Source organism: Drosophila arizonae, chromosome 4 (genome assembly GCF_054131065.1).
Source record: "Drosophila arizonae isolate 15081-1271.41 chromosome 4, UAZ_ARI_1.0, whole genome shotgun sequence".
In the NCBI taxonomy this organism is placed as follows: Eukaryota; Metazoa; Arthropoda; class Insecta; order Diptera; family Drosophilidae; genus Drosophila; species Drosophila arizonae.
The window spans coordinates 7,023,887-7,043,281 of NC_142924.1; the positions used below are offsets into that span (position 1 = coordinate 7,023,887).

Sequence of the window (19,395 nt, forward strand, 5' to 3'; positions counted from 1 at the left end):
CAACGTTTATTTTATTAAGGCTTTCAAATAACTTATAATTAAATTCATTATTTTATTTTATTCTCTAAAAGTTGGAGTGTGGGTAACTCCTAGTCGGACCCTTTCGCTTGAACCTACCTCTACTGTGTATGAATTAAACTTTATTAAGGTTTCTTTCTAAATTATTGTTCAAATATTACTTTTCATATTATTTACTCGCTTGCCGCATTCATCAATCATTGAACCCTTTTTCTTTTTTGGTGTAAGCAACAAGGTCTTTTGATAACTCTTGCTACCCTAACGGAGAGTCATTATACTCCACTGCTTATGTAAGGTCGGCCTTGCTAGTAGACAGGCGTACGTATATGGATGGAACTTATCTAAATCTTAGGCTTAAATGAAATTATCTAATTGAAAAAATCAGAAATAGATAATTTACAAAGCTCCGATGACAACAGATAGCAAACAATTTGAGCTGTTGTGGATTTTGTTTCATTTATTTATTTACTGATAGACACGTATTTCAAATTAGTACATATATAAATATAGATATTACTTATAGGGAGCATTTGCTCGTAAATCACAAGGTGCAGTGGCATTATAATATCGAATCAAGGCATGAAAATTGAATGAAAGAGCATAAATAACTTATGATTACAAATGCTCACAAAACAATCAAATACGGCGTGTGAGTGTGCGTGTGAGCGAATTTGAGTGTATTCATGAATAATCAATCAAATAAACAGAAGCGTCGCCATGTGCGCTGCATAAATGTTGAATCAACCTACTGTGTTAGGTCTTGATACTTAAAGCATTTGTTTTGTGTTTTTTTCTCTTTTTTTTTACTCAAATAGGCATGTGGGCGTGGCTGTGGCATGTGCGCTTATTAATTTTCGACATGTGCTTAGCGTATTAGGTCAAGTTCCCAGTTCATCCTTGGTTCATTCTCGGCCCAAATATTTAAATTGTCGGCACACAAAGCAGCGTCGAGGTAGAGCTAAATTACGGGGCTTAATTAAAATGTTGAGCATGCGAGTGCGATGCGATTTAATACAAAACGTTTGCACGGGATAATGGCCACACCACACAACCCAACCCCAACCCCAATCCCAAACCAGCCCAGACCAGTTCAGGCCGGTCCCCCGCCACGCGCCACGCGGCTCTAATTAAAAGCCACTAAAACAGAGTCCTTGACAAGCCAAACAACAGGCAGCCGATGCCAGCAGAAATTGCTCCGACTACACTGTACGGCAGGCAGCCAGCCGCATTGTCCGCATCCACGAAAGGTATCGAGCTCCAGGGCATGAATAGATCCTCTTCGCTGGGCTCATTGCGGTAAACGATGCGATCATTGAGCGGTTGGGTGGGTCGGAAATTGTTCTTCAAATGATCATCGTTGGCGGTGAGCAGACGAAAGTGACTCAGCTGTAAGGGGATATATATATATATAAATAGAATATACAAAATAATTATATGTATGTATGGAGTCCAACCTGATATTCCGATATAGCTATGGGTTCGCTGAAATCCACCCAAACCACCTCCTCGGCACAGGGCGGCGTTGTCAACGACCCTTTGTAGGTGTAATAGCCGTCCAGATTCGTGCCCAAAAACTTCTGCAAAGGCAAGGGATTCGGCAGGTCCACAGACTTGCCCTTGCGATCTATCGAGCCGAGCATCTCAGCAAATTCCGCATAATTGGGATTGTCGTCAGCCATTATCTGTTAAACATTAATGTTTGTAAATTCCATTATTGAGCAAACTTGTTGCTAATTTCCCATTTACCGTAAAGAAAAATGCAAACACCGTTAGGCCATGATCCTTGTTGAGAGCACTCTGAAAGTCCGGGTAGTCCAGGCTGCGCATGACCACATGCAGCTCGGCGGGATAGGCGTGATTGTCAATCAGATCCTCGCTGCCCACCGTGTCGTTCTCGCCCCAATGGAAATGGAACTGTTCGAACTGATAGAACGTCTTGCGCTCCAATGGGCCGCCCTTCACCCGCGGCATCTTGTTCTTGTCAAAGTCCATGGTGACGAGCACCGTGTGTCCATTGTTGGTCAAGTGGACGCGCTTGGGCGTAGCATCGAAATTCTCGTAGGTGAATGGCATATACGTCTTGTACTTCACATTCAGCACATTGATATTTATGGGGCTTTGGAACTTGCCGCTGCACTTCTTATAGTCGTCGCCCCAATGCTCCGGTCCATGTTTCCCGCCGTAGCCGAAATCTTGAGCCAACGTCACGGCGGCTGTAATAATTGAGACGCGTTTAGAGTCTGTGGACTTGCTAATTGCCTGAACAAGCGGAGACGTCGACGCCGTTTGATCACGGTGACATCGGCGACAAATTGACAAATATTTGATTACTTTTGATACTATTTTTGGGCAGTTCAGTGGGAGTTAAAAATAGCCCTACGATTAACCCCAATTGAACGTTCAAATAAATTAAACTTTTATTATTTATCTTTTGAATTTGCCGACTGTCGCCCTAATTGGGCAGGTATACACTGTACAGCGTGATTGCGAATCAAATTTGTCTTGGGAATACATTAAACATGAGTTATAGCTCATATAGTATATGACTATATAGTATAGTATTTATATGTAGTTGTTATGTGATTTCTGATATATTCGGATTTCTATATATTACATATAAGTATATGTATTGTATATACTTAAATTATCAATGAGATGATAATGTATAAGGGATAAAAGCTTTAATATAAGAATATATAATATAATATATATTTACAATTGAAATTTGATTATGACATGATGATCATATAATATAATATGTGTCTACAAATAGATCATGAGCTGACTTTGGCTGATGCAGTTTTTAGATCTTATATAATATAGTTTTATATATTATACCTTTTTCAAAAAATGTTTAAAGTTTTTTATTACGGAACGTATAGCTACTATCTATATCCCCAATAAAGCCAAAGGTCGCGGTGCTTTTTAAACAAATCACATATAAACAGTTCTGAGACAAGTTCTAACATGAATTACCTCTTTCTAATCAAGATTTCTGAACGAAACGTGATTTAGCATCAACTCGCCATATCATGTAAAATAATCCAAGCTAACAGCAAATTAATATTCTACACACAAACTTTGATGCTTAGTGTACTTAAGTTTTATTTGAAGAAAATGAGCCATTTGACGACTGCCAGCGAGTGCAACCTGGAACCGTAGGCAGGTACATCGTGTAACATGTGTCATGGCAAATTGTTGCATCAATTAGCAGTGATTAGTTAATCATTATCGCGTCAGCTATTATAGGCTATTTCCTATTATTCGAATGAAGTGCATTTCCCTGAACTGCAATAACGGAAAGGTTTGTGGATTTGTTTGACAACAACAACAAACGATTTAGTTGTCTGTTCTAAATGTTCGTTCGGTGAGACTTGTTTCACTTTTGTTGTTGTTGTTGTTGTTGCTGCCTTCTAATGGCCGACAGCTCAAGTTATATTTGTTGATTTATAGTTTTTATTGGAATTCGAAGCAAGCGCTGAAAATATTTATTATTATTGGCCATAAACAAAATGTGTACCACTTGTGAAAACAGATAATTAGTCAAGTCGAATTTTCCAATTTCAAACTCAACACGCAAAAAACAAAACCCAAAAAAAGCAAACAAAATAAAAGCGAAAATACGTTGCCTAATGTCTGTGTGTTCAAGTAATTGTTGCATTCATTTCCATTCTATTTCTGTAATTGGATAACTACTTTAAATTCTCGGCCATTGTTTGACTAACAAATACTCTCGTTTCATGATTCGGTTCGCACTTCCGGCTTTTGTCCAGGGTATGAATTGTCCGCGGACACGTCACCTGCTCGCTGCTTGTTGAGCCATCCAAAGAAACGCAGGTGAGCTTAATTGCAGACTAGATTTATGCGATTGTCTGCTTTTCAAAAAATTGATGGCACGGACACGGCAGAAACGTGTTCTTGTTTTTGTTTTCATTCCACACACTCGCTTATGCAATTAAAGAGGGAGTATATTAGAGCTATTTAAAGCCTTTTGTTCTGCAGTTAGACTCTGGAAAATTGCAATGAATTTCGGTGTTCAGTGCGAAGATTATTTTAATATGCGAGCAGTTGGCGTGGCAAATGCGAAATAAATAAGACTTGAGACTTGCGATTGGTATTACATTTTTTTCTGTTTCTGTAGAGCGTCTTAGCAATACGGAAAATTGATATGTTAGACTCGTTTCGTAAATTGATACCCTAAGCGAATCAATTGCTTACGGCTTAAGCTAGTATATACTAGATCGAACTGGAACTAATAGACGCGATGTGGACTCTGTTAGCGTTTAATATATATTTTTATAAAATTTTTAATTTGTTTTTTAATTTTACAAGTCACTCAAAGTTTACCTCTTCTACAGCTCGATTAAAACCCTATAGCAAGTGTAGCCCTATAATTATTTTTTTATAATCCGCACTCTTTAACTTTTTGCAAGTTTTAAACTTGAATCTATGCTAATCTTATTTACAGTTATTAATTCAATAATATCAATTTTGCTATCTGTGTACTGCGAGCGAGTATCATGCAGTCGACTACATCAAATTGTCGTATTTTTCTGCTGGCTTATTATATTTGTTGATTGCGACAAAGAGATAATTTGAACCAGTTTTATAACTAGCGCTATGTCCTTGACATGGGCATATATCTAACTCGGTATATATTCTACAGAAAGGTCTGCTAATGTGTTTTATTTAAAACAATCTTAGCATTATTTACTGCACACACACACACACAAACACTGAACCGATTTAAAATTACAAAGCCACTCTAAATAGTGCTTAAATATTTGCCAATTAATAAAAGTTTGCTGTCTGCTGATAATAGGGCGTGTCTGCTGCGTTTAGTTAGCTTTCTATTTAACAACAATTAAATAATTGTTTCAACACCGGAACATCTCAGCACTTGGCATTTTTACACAATTTATAGAATTGCTTAGCTCACCAAAGGTCAAGATCAAAGGCCACAGAACACTTTGTAGTTGACTCCACATTTCGGTGTGATTTATTATGATTGTTTTCGCAGTGGAGCTGAATAGGTGAAGCCCTCAAGACTCGACCACTGTCTGTCGGCGCACTCTCTGTCAATTAGTCAGCCGGCCAATTTGTCAGTCTGTCAAGCGCTGTTCACCCGCCAAATGCGGTCGCACAACTGCGGTTAGGGCCCGCTTGTCGCCGAAACTTATATCAACTTGTCTAAAGGCGGTTGACGCCGGTTGTCGTTGTTGGTTTTTTTTTTATTATGTTTCTTTTTTTTTTTTTTTTTTTTTTACTCAGTGCGCTGCGATTCGAGTCGAATTGAAACTTAAATCGGCCCTCGCTAATATTGATTCAAAACATTTTCAGCGGTGGCCCGGTGCGATGACGTCCATGCGATAAAGCGGAGAACAACTTTTCCAATGGTAAGTCAACAGAAGGTGCTATATAAAGGGTTTTGTCAATAGGGATTTTCAATAAAGAACTCTCATTGATTTTTGTATTATCTTTTTTACAATTTTACTTCATATTCTTGTGCAAATCAATGCATGCTTGAATGGAGCTTAATTGATATTCCAGCTGCCCAGTCAGAAATTCGAATCTCTCTGATGACGTCAGGGCAAACACATATCATGGACATTTACTTTTCCAAGGTTGCTTAAGAAGCAACAGATCAAGTTCTCTTAGATGCCACCACCTTCAAGAACTGGTATATCGTCTCTTGACTTAATCAACTTCAATGTATTAATAATTTCATAAGCCTTACTACTTTCTAAAATCGTGTTCTTCCCCCTACATATGCATCGTATGGTAAAATGGTTTATAGCTTTTAAAAGATGTATATTTCTGTGTTTTACGCTCTTGTGACTCATCGAGTATTTAATTAATTTCAAACGTGTTACGAGTGAGATCTGATTGGCTGACTGCTAGTCTGTTAACGTTCGTTAGGGAGCTGCTATGCTTACGTTACGAGATTGATATTAACAGGGAAATTATAAATATTCAACTGTTAATCTCAGCCATGCAATGTGCTGGATTATGATACCTACATTTCTGAAAAATGTTAAACTCTCATAATAACAGAGCTATGCTGAGATCGCTGCTGTTAAGTAAGCTACGCAATTCTCAGCGAAAGTTAATGACTGTTAATCTAGAGTCTTCAAATGTTAAAGCTCATATAACAACTCACTACGAAAGTTTATGACTGTTAGTCTATTGGAGTTTTGGCATGCTAACAGAGTTATGATAATTGCGTCACTGTTGAGCTGAGCAATTGAGCAGTGAAAATGCAAATTTATCTATGACAGCTGATCTAACAAAACAGGTGCATATAATCTGATGGAAACATGAGCCCTTATCTCTAGCAATAATCATTAAAATTTTTGTGTTACTTACGTTGATTGCATTGCGTTTATCTTGCACACAAAATTGTCGAGTGAAATGAGAATTTTCAACTGACAGCTCGCCCCACTCACAGCAGACTCTAGCTACATTTTATGGTCTCAATGGCACTTGCATTAAATTACAGCCGTTTTTCGCTAGTATTTAACAGCTTGTTTGCATTATCGTAAGCCTCAGCCCCCCGACGGTACAATTTGATTATAAAAAATGCATTATTCGAGTGAATTTGGCTCTGATATGGCGTCAATCAATATGCATTCTCATTAAAAGCTTCACAATGATTCAGAAGGGCAACAGCTTTCCGGGGAATTTCATATTTATTAAATTCAACTAAAGATGTATCGTCGATTAAGCGACTGACTCATCAAACTATTGGACTTTTTGACAATGGAAATTTTATTTTGTGTTTTTTTCTTTTGCCTTTTTGTCATTTCACTTTTTGGCTGTAAGGTCTGGTGTTTACATAACTGGTTAGTAAGATCTACGTGCCTAGTTGGTGTGAATGTCAACTCCAAAACAAACGCATAATTGTTTGCCATATCTATATCTATAGGGGCATAGTATACACACACATCTACCTAACTTAGCAAGTAATACCCATTCAAAACTTCAACTCAACGGCTAAAACTTTAAATGCTAAAGCTATATGTGAATATGATATAATATGTGAATATAATATAATTCCACACTTTCAGCATGAATCACAGGCAAAAATAATAAGCCTTTTGTTTTAGTCTAATTTATTAAAAACATTAAAATTAAGAGATATATATTTTAAAAAATATATATTCAAATATAGCTCAAGCAACATTCAATATCTTCAAAGTTAAATCAAGCTCGAACTGATTTTATATTTTGTCCAAACTGTTTTTTGGCTAACCCGTTTTTGGCATTTCTTTAGAATTTAAATGTTTGAGGAACAGAGCGTTGCCTCTGCACTATTGTATGTCACAATGCAATATATATGTACATATATTCCATTTTCATTTCAGTTGTTTTGAAAATCAGCACCGGCAGCCCTCCACAACAACTACATCTAAAAGTATGCAATGCAATTTTGACCAGAACTCGAAGAATAAATCCAGCTACAAAAGTAAATGCGTCTTGCTGGTCGCCACAATTACGCTGAAAACTCGAACAAATACGGGACAGGAGATTGTATACAAAAGCAAACCTTTTCTTTATTTATACAAATATTTCTAGTTTGTTGAGCCTTCCTATGGAAAAACTTCATTGATTTGCTAAATTTTTCATCAAATTCCAGCAGAAACGCGAGGCGTACTGAATTTGGTAAAAGTTGAAAAGAATTTACCATATGGAAATTTTCGCTGCATACTTTTAGGGGCACCAATTTGTCGTAAACCCAAAATGCTTTCAAATACAGCTGAGAAAAGTCACATTGCTGCACCAGGACATTCTTCAGGCTATAATTATTAAATAAATATTTGGGCCAGCATTAAACTATGAAATGGGAAAAAATTTTGTTGAAAAATGAGAAGTTGATGCTAGCCAAAAAATGAAAAGTTGATGCCAGCCATCTCGGTTTCTGAAATGCTGCTAGCCAAGCACTTTCACTTATCTCCCACATTGTAAACGAAGTCCGCGGAGACTTTTGTTCTCAGCTTTTTAGATTGTTGCTGACACTAATTACTTTGTGCGGTTAATGGCAATGGCAGGGCGAAGTGTAAGTGCTTTCTAAAAGTCTTTGAGTCTAACTCAGATAATAGTAAGCAACGTATACACAACGTATATGTATATGTTTTTGTATTTCTATTTGTAAACATGTATGTATATATGTGTTTGTAAACATACTGGTATATCAAATGTGCGTTTCACTTTTAATTTTGTGACTTGTTGAGCAGCCGCTTCGCGTTCATACGGCGGCAGATTAACTGTGCAAAGCTCCTCATGTTGTTGCCCACACTTTGCTTTGATTACACGCGCAGAGCAGCTTAAAAGCCAGAGCAACAACAATTGTCTTAAGCCTGAGCTATTGACATATGACGAGATACCCAGTGTAAGAAGCAGGGATTTGAAGAGGGGGCATGTGAAGATAAGATGATGAACATATGGCAGACAGCTTACTGTATATATAGGGCATATATTAGAGCATTATCAATATTTATCTGTCTAGGCACTTGATGGGTAACTCATAGTCAGTCAGTGCAGAGTTCCATTGACTGTTAATTAAAGTTGCAGCAGCCAATAATTGCGGTGCGCTTTGCTCAATTGACAGAGATTGCATTGATGGAGCAAACGGCAAACAGCAAACAGCAAACAGATTCGTATTTGAGCTTAACTCGTATGGTCGTGTTATTGTTAATTGCGTCAATAAATTATACCGAATATAATCAAAGGGGAAGTTTTAAATATTATGTGTGCGCGTAATATTCATTCAAATGTAAAATTCCAATTGGAAATGTCGGCTGGTTGCCAGGCGAGCCGACGCTAACCAAGGGACTGCGGCTGCCTGATGACACGCACACACGCACACGTACCGGCCATAAACTGTAAATGAAATACGAGTAACTATGTCCTGATTTACCAACATATGAGTATAATCCGGCCAATAACAACAGCGAGTGGGTCACAAGTCAAGGCCTGGCAGTTGTTGTTGTTCCGCTTATGAAAGAATCGTCAGTAGAGACCATTTAATTGCCAGCCTTAGCTGTGGCTGTAGCTGTATCGGTAGCTCTAGTTGGGCTAGAAACCGATTTAAGTGTTCGTAGTATTGTTGTGCACCTGCTCACGGAGCAACAAAGTCTTGCCAGAGTCTTTCGCATTAAAGTGACTTCCTCATCGAACTGTCATATTCTTGTCATACGCTAAGTAATTGAGTTTGGCAGGCTGTCACATTTAAGCCGCATTTGGGCAGGTTATCTGCGGCACATGCTGACAACAAAACGGCGTCCTTATCAGGTTTCGGTGGCTGCGATTTAAGAGCGCTCACAGAGAGCACAGCAGCCAGCCTCGCTCGTTCGCTGGCTCTCTCGCTCTCTCTCCCTCTCTCTCTCTCTCTTTGCAGTCGTCTGCACAGCAGCTTACGCTGAGCAACAATTTTCATTGATAAAAATGCTGGCAGCTGTGTCCTGTGCCTCAGTCGAACGCGAGCCTCTCCACTGGCTGTTACTGTCCGTTGCCAGCAGCAGCAGCAGCAGCAGCAGCAGCAGCAACAGCCAGAAGTAAGTCCACATTTTGGCGCCTTAATTGAACGAAACGAACGAACAGTTATCAATTATGATCCTGCGTGTGTGCTGCTTTTGAGTTATTTGCGCGGATTTTAATTAAGATTGCGTATACGCCGCGTCACCTGTGCAAGCAAACCGAAATTGCTGTCGCATCACAGCAAATATTTCATGACATCAGCTTAAAGCACTTTGCACCAACTTAAAATATCAAATATATTTCCGGAGTTCAATTGGCGCCAACTTTTACAAAACATCAAAAAAAAATTAGAAAAAACGCTTTTCTGTGCGCCAAAGGGCGAAAATTACACGAGGAAATTCGAACGAGAATTGCTGCTGACAGAGGTAAATAGTTTCAGAACAAAAATTCGCCACTGGACACAAGAGAAACCATAAATAATAATGCGAACCAGAAGAAAAACTTGTCGCAAAACTTTGCCCAAAAGATAAGCCACAGCGTACTTATATTTCACAAGTTTCTCGACGCTACAAATTGGTCAAGTGCTGTGAAAAATATTTAATTTATTTCCAAAAGAAAGGTTACACAATTTTTGTCCAGCTTGTAGCGTTTCCAGCTACAAAATATCATGCATTAAACATATAAAAATGGCATACATATATGAATAGCAATTTAGTTAGTCGAGCGAAAGGGCATTTTTGCTGATTGAGAGTTTGATTGAGATAACGGACGAAATCATAGCTAGTTGCTTGCCAATCAGGCGACATTCAGGCGACCCTCGGGCTCATTCGGGCTCATGCTTGACTTTTAGTTGCACATCTTTGCCAAATCATGCGAACTTTCATGTATTCCTGTTTTAAACAACAAACATTATGAAGCTGAATCAATTGAAATGTTGACTGCGAGTGCATTCGGAATATGCAAAAGGCCAAAGCCAAAAGGTAATGAGAATAGAGGACTCTATGGACTCTTCGGACTCTTTTGTGTGTCTGACACACCTGAGTGGACGTTGGATGTTGCATGTTGGACATTGGACATTGTACGTTGTACGCTGTACGTTGAGCTTTGTAACATTTATCAAGTTCTTGTAAACAAGTCCTTGGCAACTGCATTAAGTGGCCGGCCGGCACGGCCTTCAAGGATGCACGCTGGAGCACTGTCTGGGGCGCACTTGTGCAGAGCTTGGAGCACACACTCAAGCTGCGACATGTGAGCCCATTGGCAATTGTAAAACATTCATACGAGCTTACGGTTAGTTATGTTAAAGCTCAGCCAACGGCCAACATTAAATCTGGCCATGTAGTGCATTTAGCGCTTGGAGTGCCTGTTGATGGGCGGTGCATACAATATCTATACTTTGGCCTTGAGCCACACGTTAAGTGGACTGCAAAAAAATACAAAAAAAAAAAAAAATAGAACTACAAACTACTACTACAACAACAACAACAAAAAGCATTGCATTTCAGACTTGGCAGCTCGTCTGGCCCAGCGGCAGCTGCTGTCGCTGATGACTGCAAAAATTTGCCGCACATAAGTGAAAAATGGTAAAAATGAGAAATGAGCGCGAGCATAAATCAATACCAAGTTTCTAGATGAGAGGGTTACGACTGTAGTACAGTGAAATCGTGGCATTTTACATGCGCCCAACCGTAGTTGAGGCTTAGCTCGACATAACTCACCTAACACACGCCCACGCAGATGCACAAAAGTCTTTCTATTACAGACACACACACACACACACACACACACAGGCATATCTTCACGCTTTTTCCTTTCCTAGCACAGTAAATTCAATTTAAAGCGCAAATGCTGTCTTTATAAATCATTTCCACACCTATATTATATTTAGCTCTGTCATAAATGTTTGCAGTTTTGTTTAAGTCTTATTTATCAAGCGTCAATGTTTCAGTGGGGCGTCATTGACTGCATAATACTTGTTCACAGTCTAAGAACAGTTGCAACAGATTTACACACCCTTGAGCATGGATGTAATATAAATTATATATATACTTAAGCTTCTGTCATCCTCGAGAGTATATATAAGATTTTCCAATTTAATAATCTTACTACTATTTCTAATCTGAACTCTATAACTTCAATAGCACAAGCCTATATACTCTCTGCCCTTTTTGAAAGAGTATTTGAAACTGACTGGCTAAAAACATTTTCATTCATTTCAATTTAGTGAAACAGCAGCCCGATGCAGGTGTCAGCCCTTTGAAGTCCTGTCGTTAATCAACGTATTTTTTCAAGCAGAATTTTATATAGCAATATTGTTAGCTTAAAACGCGGCCAAAAGCTCGTGAATTTTGTCTGCATTTCATAATATATAAACGTTGTCGACAAAAACCTGACAGCTCATCAAATAAATCGCGTAAAACTAATCCACAGATTCCAATGCAAATTGTTGAATATTCAACTTTAAGCTGGGTCTTAGTTTAAATTTTAAATTTATTTTGGCAGTTTATTCATTTTTTTTTTAACAATTTAGCAATTTTTTTTATTTTAATTAATAATTCAGGAATTCCGCATAGAAGGTCAAACATATTTTTTGCCGAAAGTTCAATTTGATATTGTTTTGCTATTAAATTCAGTTTATGAACGTAATTACCATGAAATCTGGCAAAAACGTTGTGAAAAAGCGAACACACGCGCGCACACACACACACCCACGCATGCGAAATGGCAGCCAAAAAGACATGGAAAATGTTACTTTAAAAATAACAATAATTGTTGCATGCTTTTAGGCGTGCGCTCAGTAATTTCCGCCGAGTCATTTTATTTAATTTCGTTGCACTTTTTGTTGGCAGAGCACAAGTGGCGCGTAATTGTTGGTGCAGGCACCGCAGCACCGCCACCACAGCGGTTAGTGGTGTATATCTAACATATTCTTATATAACTAAGTGCTGCGGAAAGACGCGTTTCCTGTTTCTGATTGGTTGAATAATCATGTTCTGGATATGATTCTAGTCGCACTTTGAAAGCAAACCAAATGCATGGTACAATGGCTGAAGGTCGTCAAATAAACGGGCACATTTATCGAATCAAACTACAGAGAAGAAATTACTGAACAGACGTGCCTTCTGCGTCTTCATCGCCTGCGCTTTTGTGCAAGGCGATTATCTCACAAAAAAAGACTTAAAGCGTCATGAGAGCCTGCACAATGGGCCACGGACTTGAATTACCATGGACATTTGAATGGGTCCATTGGGTGGCCGGGCATATCGAAAATCTAGTTGCAGGCAAATTCAATGGAATCGCATTTTCTATGTTATACTCACGCTCAATAGAGACCAACCAGTCCAGCTGGAAGGAAAGGAAACCATTTGTTGTAGTTTGCAATGCCAATTAACGTAATTGATGAGTATTAACCAATGCAGTCGGCTGACACTTTCAGACCATTGTTGCAATTGTTGCATTGTTGGCGATTGACAAGCTCAAGAAAGCTATTTAAAATAATTCACTTTAGGACATACTAATTGCATGAGTAGAGTTTTAATTAATTAATTCAACTAATTGAATCGTATACCTTATTTTCAGTTAAGGGCAAATTAATCCGAATAAATGTTTAGGTTTGTCTAACAATCGCCTTGTCCTTTTATGAGCAGCCAACTTAAAATTCCTCTTGCACATTTGTTTTGCTTGCTTCTTTCCAGTAAGCATTATGCGCAGCCAACTTTAAGGCGATCATTGCAACGTAAATTTCTAGTATTTAATACATTTGAAGTATCGATAACAAGAACGATATACATTTCAAATGTATTGACTAGACATGCCACACCAGCATAATTCCCGTTTAATTGGAATATGTAGGACCCCTTGCGTGGCATAACAATAATTAATTGGTCCATTGCGGCAAGTGCTGCGCTGGCGACGCTTTTCAACTGCGACAAAGGGCCTAACGCTATACGAGTTTCGTGCGAAATAAATTCCACTTTGATGGCCCAAACAAAAGCGTGCGAAAATACAAGGAGTGCTGTGCCAGTGCAGTGGCTATTGACTGGGACCAATTAGTGCAAATCTGCTTACATTACCATTTGAGTAATAGCTGGGGACACGTTGTTGGCAAAAGACATCTATTAGATGTTTAGTCCTACTTGGAGTTGTGAACTGCAGTGCAAGAAGATGACTTTAAAGTGGAATGTCCTTCGGCTACTTGCACTTCTAGATTGTTGATTTCTCCACAGCTGTTGCCCTTTTCAATTGCTTGAGAAAGTTTTGCCGCTGGCATCTACAAGAAGTTGCCCCGACGACAACTTGAAGAGCTGCTCGCTGTTTGAGTTGCTGTTTGTGTTGTAAAGCACTTGCGGCGCCAGAACATCTCGGAGACTATTGCAGTCCGGCTGCTCAGTTATTTAATTAGCAATTAAGTAGCCAGAGATTTACATAATCTCAGAGGCAGCCCTCGTTTTAGACACACGTGCCAAGAAACCTGAAGAGGCTTCTCCCCACAATGCGACAAGCAGCCGAAGCAGAGTTCCCCCACCACCCACCGAAGCCAAGCTCAAGGTCTAGGCTTGAGGCATTAATTGATTTTGATGTTCGCCTGCACCCGAACAATATCCATCAAATGCATGCATTATGCTAGCATAATTTATAGACATATACAGCTGTTTTACAAACCTAAATTATTTATGGCCAGAATTCTGATTGTGGCGACAAGATATTTTGTGCCGCAGCAAGACAATGGCAAATGATTCCACATTAAGTTTCATGTCTCTGCAAGCATATGTAAATGCCACAGCTAAACCTAGTTAACTGTCTTAGCCTGAAATTTGCTTGGTGGAAACGAAGCAAGTGCGCCTAATCACATTAACTTGATTAGTGAAATCTTTGCTCTTAACTTGTGCAACCAATGCCTCGAGTCCCTTGTGCCAACTACTCAACGATGTTATTATATTTCATGCAGCTTTTAATAGCTTTCGCTATTTATGGCGCTTGCGAACTGCAGACTGGAGAAAATTATATAAAGCAAGGGAAAATTTTCAATATACTTGATATTAAATATGCGAGCTTTGATTTGAGGAATACAAATTCATTTAAATTACTCTCTAATAAAATCGGAAGCCAAAGCAAATCTTTAGGGAAAAGGCACAACGGACTTAAATCGAAAATTAAGATGTATTTTCTTTTGCATTCAATACATTTCCACTTAAAGGCAAAGAACGCGACTGAAAAGTTAGTCAATAAAATTCGGTAATAGCTCGTTTAAGCTGAAAGGTTATTTTTATTTGTCTCGTTTTAGTACTGAGAACGGATGGAAGCCAAAAAGCGATGCATGCGCTGAAGCTGCGTCAGTGGCAGTAATTAAGCAAATGACAAAATAAGGCGAATCGTCCAGCTGGAGAGACGAGACAAAGCAGCAAGTCACGGCCACGGCAAGCAAGCAACGCGCGTCACGCATACGCAGCGTGGCACATGCAAAATTTAACAGCATCATTGGCTGCATCAGTGGCTGCTTCAGTGGCTGCTTCAGTGGCTGCGGCAACAACCCGCTGCCCGTAGAAAGTACTACACAAATTTTTGGCAAAAAGGCCAGCAAGATAAATAGTGAAACAGACACGATAAAAGACACAGCATGGAGACCATTATGTCAACATTGCCCACGCTGACAGCTGACGATGGCAGCCTCTGGATAACTAGCGCTCTCACCGAGCTGCTGGCCACCGGCGCCAATAGCAGCAGCGGGAGCAGCAGCGTTGTCGCTGATGGCACACAGAATGCAACGTTTGTCGCTGCCGCAACAACAACAACAACAACAGTGGCAGCTGCCGCAGCGGCTGCAGCAGCAGCAGCTGTAAATGCTTCGACAGCGACCACGGCGAATGCTACCAAAGGTCATCCCAAGCATCCGCATGGTGTGAATGACAGCGAAACAGATCTGAGGTGAGTCTATGTGGGTATATGTGTGCTGTCTGTGTGTGTGTGTGTGTGCTGTATATGTGCATGAGTTCTTTTGAACTCCGTTAAAGGATTGATGGCTCTAAAGTTGGATTTGCATGTGCAAACTAGAGTTCAGATAGAGTTGCAACGATACCCTGGACAGGGAATTATTGAGAGTAAATGATTTGTGAGAATAACTGCATATTATAAGTATATATCATACATGTATATGAATATGCAATTTCTCTATTTAACCTGCCTCTTACTGCCTCTTAGCATATACCACATCACCTCTACTACTCACATTTACAGGGTATATATGTGCATCAGCCATTCGATTCGCAGATCTTAAATAATTTATGCAGATAGACTAGTAACAGATAGAGAAGGATAAACAGAAAGACAGAGAGAGAGACAGAGGCAGCGAATGGCTTTTAATATTTGCATATTTACCTCGCTTTGCAGCTCATATCCCGGCTATATACACTATCGCGACAAATACGATCTGACCTACATAGCAAAGGTGAATCCCTTCTGGCTGCAATTCGAGCCGCCTGACACCAGCACCTTCTACATCATGGCCGGCCTCTATTGCCTAATCTCCGTGGTCGGCTGCTTTGGCAATGCGTTCGTCATCTTCATGTTCGGCAGCCGGAAGTCGCTGCGCACGCCGGCCAATATACTGGTCATGAATCTGGCCATATGCGACTTCCTGATGCTGGTCAAGTGCCCCATCGCCATCTACAACAACATCCAAGAGGGCCCAGCGCTGGGCGATGCAGGTAAGTGCTCGTGCGCAGCCCGCACTGGGATTAACTAGAAGCATCGGTTTCAATTGCTCACCTGCAGCTTGTCGCCTCTATGGATTTGTGGGTGGCCTGAGTGGCACCTGTGCCATTGGCACTCTGACGGCCATTGCCCTGGATCGCTATAATGTGGTGGTGCACCCGCTGCAGCCGTTGCGCCGCTACTCCCGCCTGCGCTCCTACCTGATCATATTCGCCATCTGGTGCTACAGCTTCCTGTTTGCCGTGATGCCCGCCCTGGACGTGGGCCTGTCGGTGTATGTGCCGGAGGGCTTTCTCACCACCTGCAGCTTTGACTATCTCAACAAGGAGACGCCGGCACGCATCTTCATGGCCCTCTTCTTTGTGGCCGCCTACTGCATACCCTTGGCCTCCATTGTCTACTCCTACTTCTATATACTCAAGGTGGTCTTCACGGCGAACCGCATCCAGTCGAGCAAGGACAAGGCCAAGACCGAGCAGAAGCTAACATTCATTGTGGCCGCCATTATTGGCTTGTGGTTCATTGCCTGGTCGCCGTATGCAATTGTCGCCATGATGGGCGTCTTTGGCCAGGAGCAGCACATCACGCCACTGGGCTCCATGATACCCGCGCTCTTCTGCAAGACGGCTGCCTGCGTGGATCCCTATCTGTATGCGGCCACACATCCCAGATTTCGTGTCGAGGTGCGTATGCTGATGTATGGACGTGGTGTCCTCAGACGCGTATCCACCACTCGCTCCTCCTATATGACTCGATCACGCTCCTCCTTCACGCATCGGTTGCGCCCTTCAAGCGGCGACTGCGAGAATCGCGCTGAGCCCTACACGCTCAACAACAACCTGATGATGGTGCCCGAGGAGACGGAGGAGAACGAGGAGATCATCGTTGTGGCCGAGATCAACAATTCCATCTCAGGGGTCATGGAGCAGAGTAAGTTTTAAAAAGAGAGAGAGAGAGAGCTTACCATATCAATTGAGATTCCGGATAACCATATTTTTGTACTGTAAAGAGAGAGAAAGAGGTAGAGATGTAGATCGAGTGTTAAACGTGATCCTTTATGTACCGAAGAATTTTAAAGAGAGAGCTTACTAAATTCAGTATTATTATTATTTTTATATTAAATGATATGCATAAATAGTCCTTTAGTTCGTATATTCCCTTTGAAAGACTTGTTGGACTTGATAAAAATTAAATGAAATTCATCAAATATAATCAAACAAAAATCGAAAAATAAGCTCGCCTTTCACGTGAGTTGTACATAGCAGAGCTTCACTTGGCAGCAGTTCAAAGGAAAATTGTAATGAGATACTTGCCCATTGTATTACTTAACGGCGCGAAGGCTGCTCTCATGGTGGAGAGCAATTATAGCCAGCTTACAGATAAATTGATGTACCCTATCAAATATATATACAACTCCAAGGCAAACCTAATACAACATTGCTGTGGGCAACGAAGTGATAGAGGTCTTGTTGAGGGAGCTTAAATGTTAATAGGTATTTATTGTAGTATAAGCCTCATAGTGAGGTCTACCCTTAAGTAGGCTCTTAATAAGTCTAGTGTAAGTAAGTAAGTGTCTATTATGTATGTGGCAGAGCAGGGAAACCAAAATGTATCATCAGGGAAAGAGACATAAATTACGCACTTCAAATGTACATACATACATATATATATATATATACATATATAAATAAAATTAGCTGTTCAGGTGTCGTAATTAATTTGTGGCCAACTGTTCCGCAACGAATGTAGCTCAAACATTGCGCAATTATTTTCTTTTCTTTTTTCTTTTTTTTTTTAATATACAAAACGTGTCAAAAAGCATTAACATTCATAAATATATACTGGGAAAATAATTTATTAAAATAAATATATTAAATTGAAACTGCAAATCAATGAAAATCATATTGAAATGTATAATAAATGCAGATTGTTTAATTAAGCTTATTAAATGTACAAATATGATTATGCAAATGTGTTGAACAATTAAGTATACATTATGAATGTGAATTAAATATTCTTATTATGCGAAAATCTCGCAGCTAAATTTCTGTTCAACCAAGACCTTGACCGAGGCCTGACAGAGTACTTGTACCTAAATACAAAAACAAAACAGACAAAAGCTATTTAAGCTCGATCAAAATATGAGCAGAAATATGAAAAATAGTCATAAGCAGCAATATTGTACGAATTTATACTCTTTAAGTGTTCCGTGCTTAAATCTATACATATATATATATATATATGCATATATAGATGTCAACTTGTATATATATATATATAAGAATTTGTTCGAGCAATATCCTTTATGTGGCCACGAACAAAACCGAAACACAGAACAATGGACAAATATGCTAAGAGTGACCTGAAAAAGATTGTAATTAGAAAGAGTAAGGCTAGATGAGAGCTTAGTCGATGTCTAAATACACTATCCGAGCTTTATGCATTACTATTGTAAGTCAAGAAGTATGGATTATTGAATATATAAATGAGTAAATTTCAAGTCAAATCCTGTGACTGTAAAATCAAAATCTCAATTTTTCACATTCAACTGCAACAAAAGTACGGAGACACCCCAGAAATAAAAAAAAATAAAATAAAAAAAAACCCAAACCAAACAAACAAACGATTGCCAGCCGAGCATGAGAGCATTGTATAAAATTTCTACGGAGAACAATGAAACGACACAGCCACATCGAATGTTTGCTGCAACTGTCCAGAAACCAACAAGGCAAAAAAAAAACAATAAAAATTTAAAAGGAAAAAAATCTGGCTAAACAAAGCAAACCCAAAAAGAAAACAAAAATAAATAGAAATAGAAGGGAAAACATCTAATTAGCATAATTTAAAATGCACTCTGACTGTACTCAAGTTAGTATTTAACTTGTGGCAAAGCTAATTTGTATTTATATATGAAATGCTTAACCTCCACTTGTACTTGATTGTTTTTAAATCTATTAAATAAATGTCTCTCTTTGTTACATATGAAAACTATAACAAAATATCACTTGATGGTTTCAATTGTTTGTATTTTTAGCATAAGTTAAGCTAATAGTCCATTCAATTTACAATACACTCCAGTCACTTTTCTTAAGCCAGTTGCCAGGCATTTGGTCAGAGGCGCGCGCAATAATAATAAACGGCAACAGGTGCACAGACTGCCCCGAGGCAATAAATAAAAATAATATAGTT

The 19,395-nt window shown here is 39.4% G+C and overlaps 2 protein-coding genes across 5 annotated transcripts; one reads left to right on the plus strand and one right to left on the minus strand.

Moving 5' to 3' along the window:
* Window positions 1-455: 455 nt before the first annotated feature.
* On the minus strand, window positions 456-5,100 carry CAH2 (Carbonic anhydrase 2). The gene is made up of 4 exons (XM_018007827.2): window positions 4,958-5,100; window positions 1,765-2,231; window positions 1,473-1,700; window positions 456-1,404 (listed from the first exon to the last, which is right to left on the minus strand). The coding sequence occupies exons 1-4, from the start codon at window positions 5,004-5,006 to the stop codon at window positions 1,156-1,158; spliced, it is 993 nt and encodes a 330-aa protein (XP_017863316.1). The 5' UTR covers window positions 5,007-5,100; the 3' UTR covers window positions 456-1,155.
* On the plus strand, window positions 3,454-18,955 carry Rh7 (G protein-coupled receptor family protein rhodopsin 7). 4 transcript variants are annotated; one of them, XM_089467278.1, is made up of 6 exons: window positions 3,454-3,698; window positions 3,792-3,855; window positions 5,359-5,414; window positions 14,780-15,420; window positions 15,883-16,199; window positions 16,267-18,955. In XM_089467278.1, exons 4-6 carry the CDS (start codon window positions 15,113-15,115, stop codon window positions 17,145-17,147), a joined length of 1,506 nt encoding a protein of 501 aa, XP_089323404.1. In that variant the 5' UTR covers window positions 3,454-3,698; window positions 3,792-3,855; window positions 5,359-5,414; window positions 14,780-15,112; the 3' UTR covers window positions 17,148-18,955. The 4 variants fall into 4 exon arrangements, with proteins under 4 accessions (XP_089323404.1, XP_089323403.1, XP_089323402.1 ...); XM_089467277.1 differs by lacking the exons at window positions 3,454-3,698; window positions 3,792-3,855; window positions 5,359-5,414 and adding an exon at window positions 8,662-8,900; XM_089467276.1 differs by lacking the exons at window positions 3,454-3,698; window positions 3,792-3,855; window positions 5,359-5,414 and adding an exon at window positions 8,964-9,920.
* Window positions 18,956-19,395: the final 440 nt, after the last annotated feature.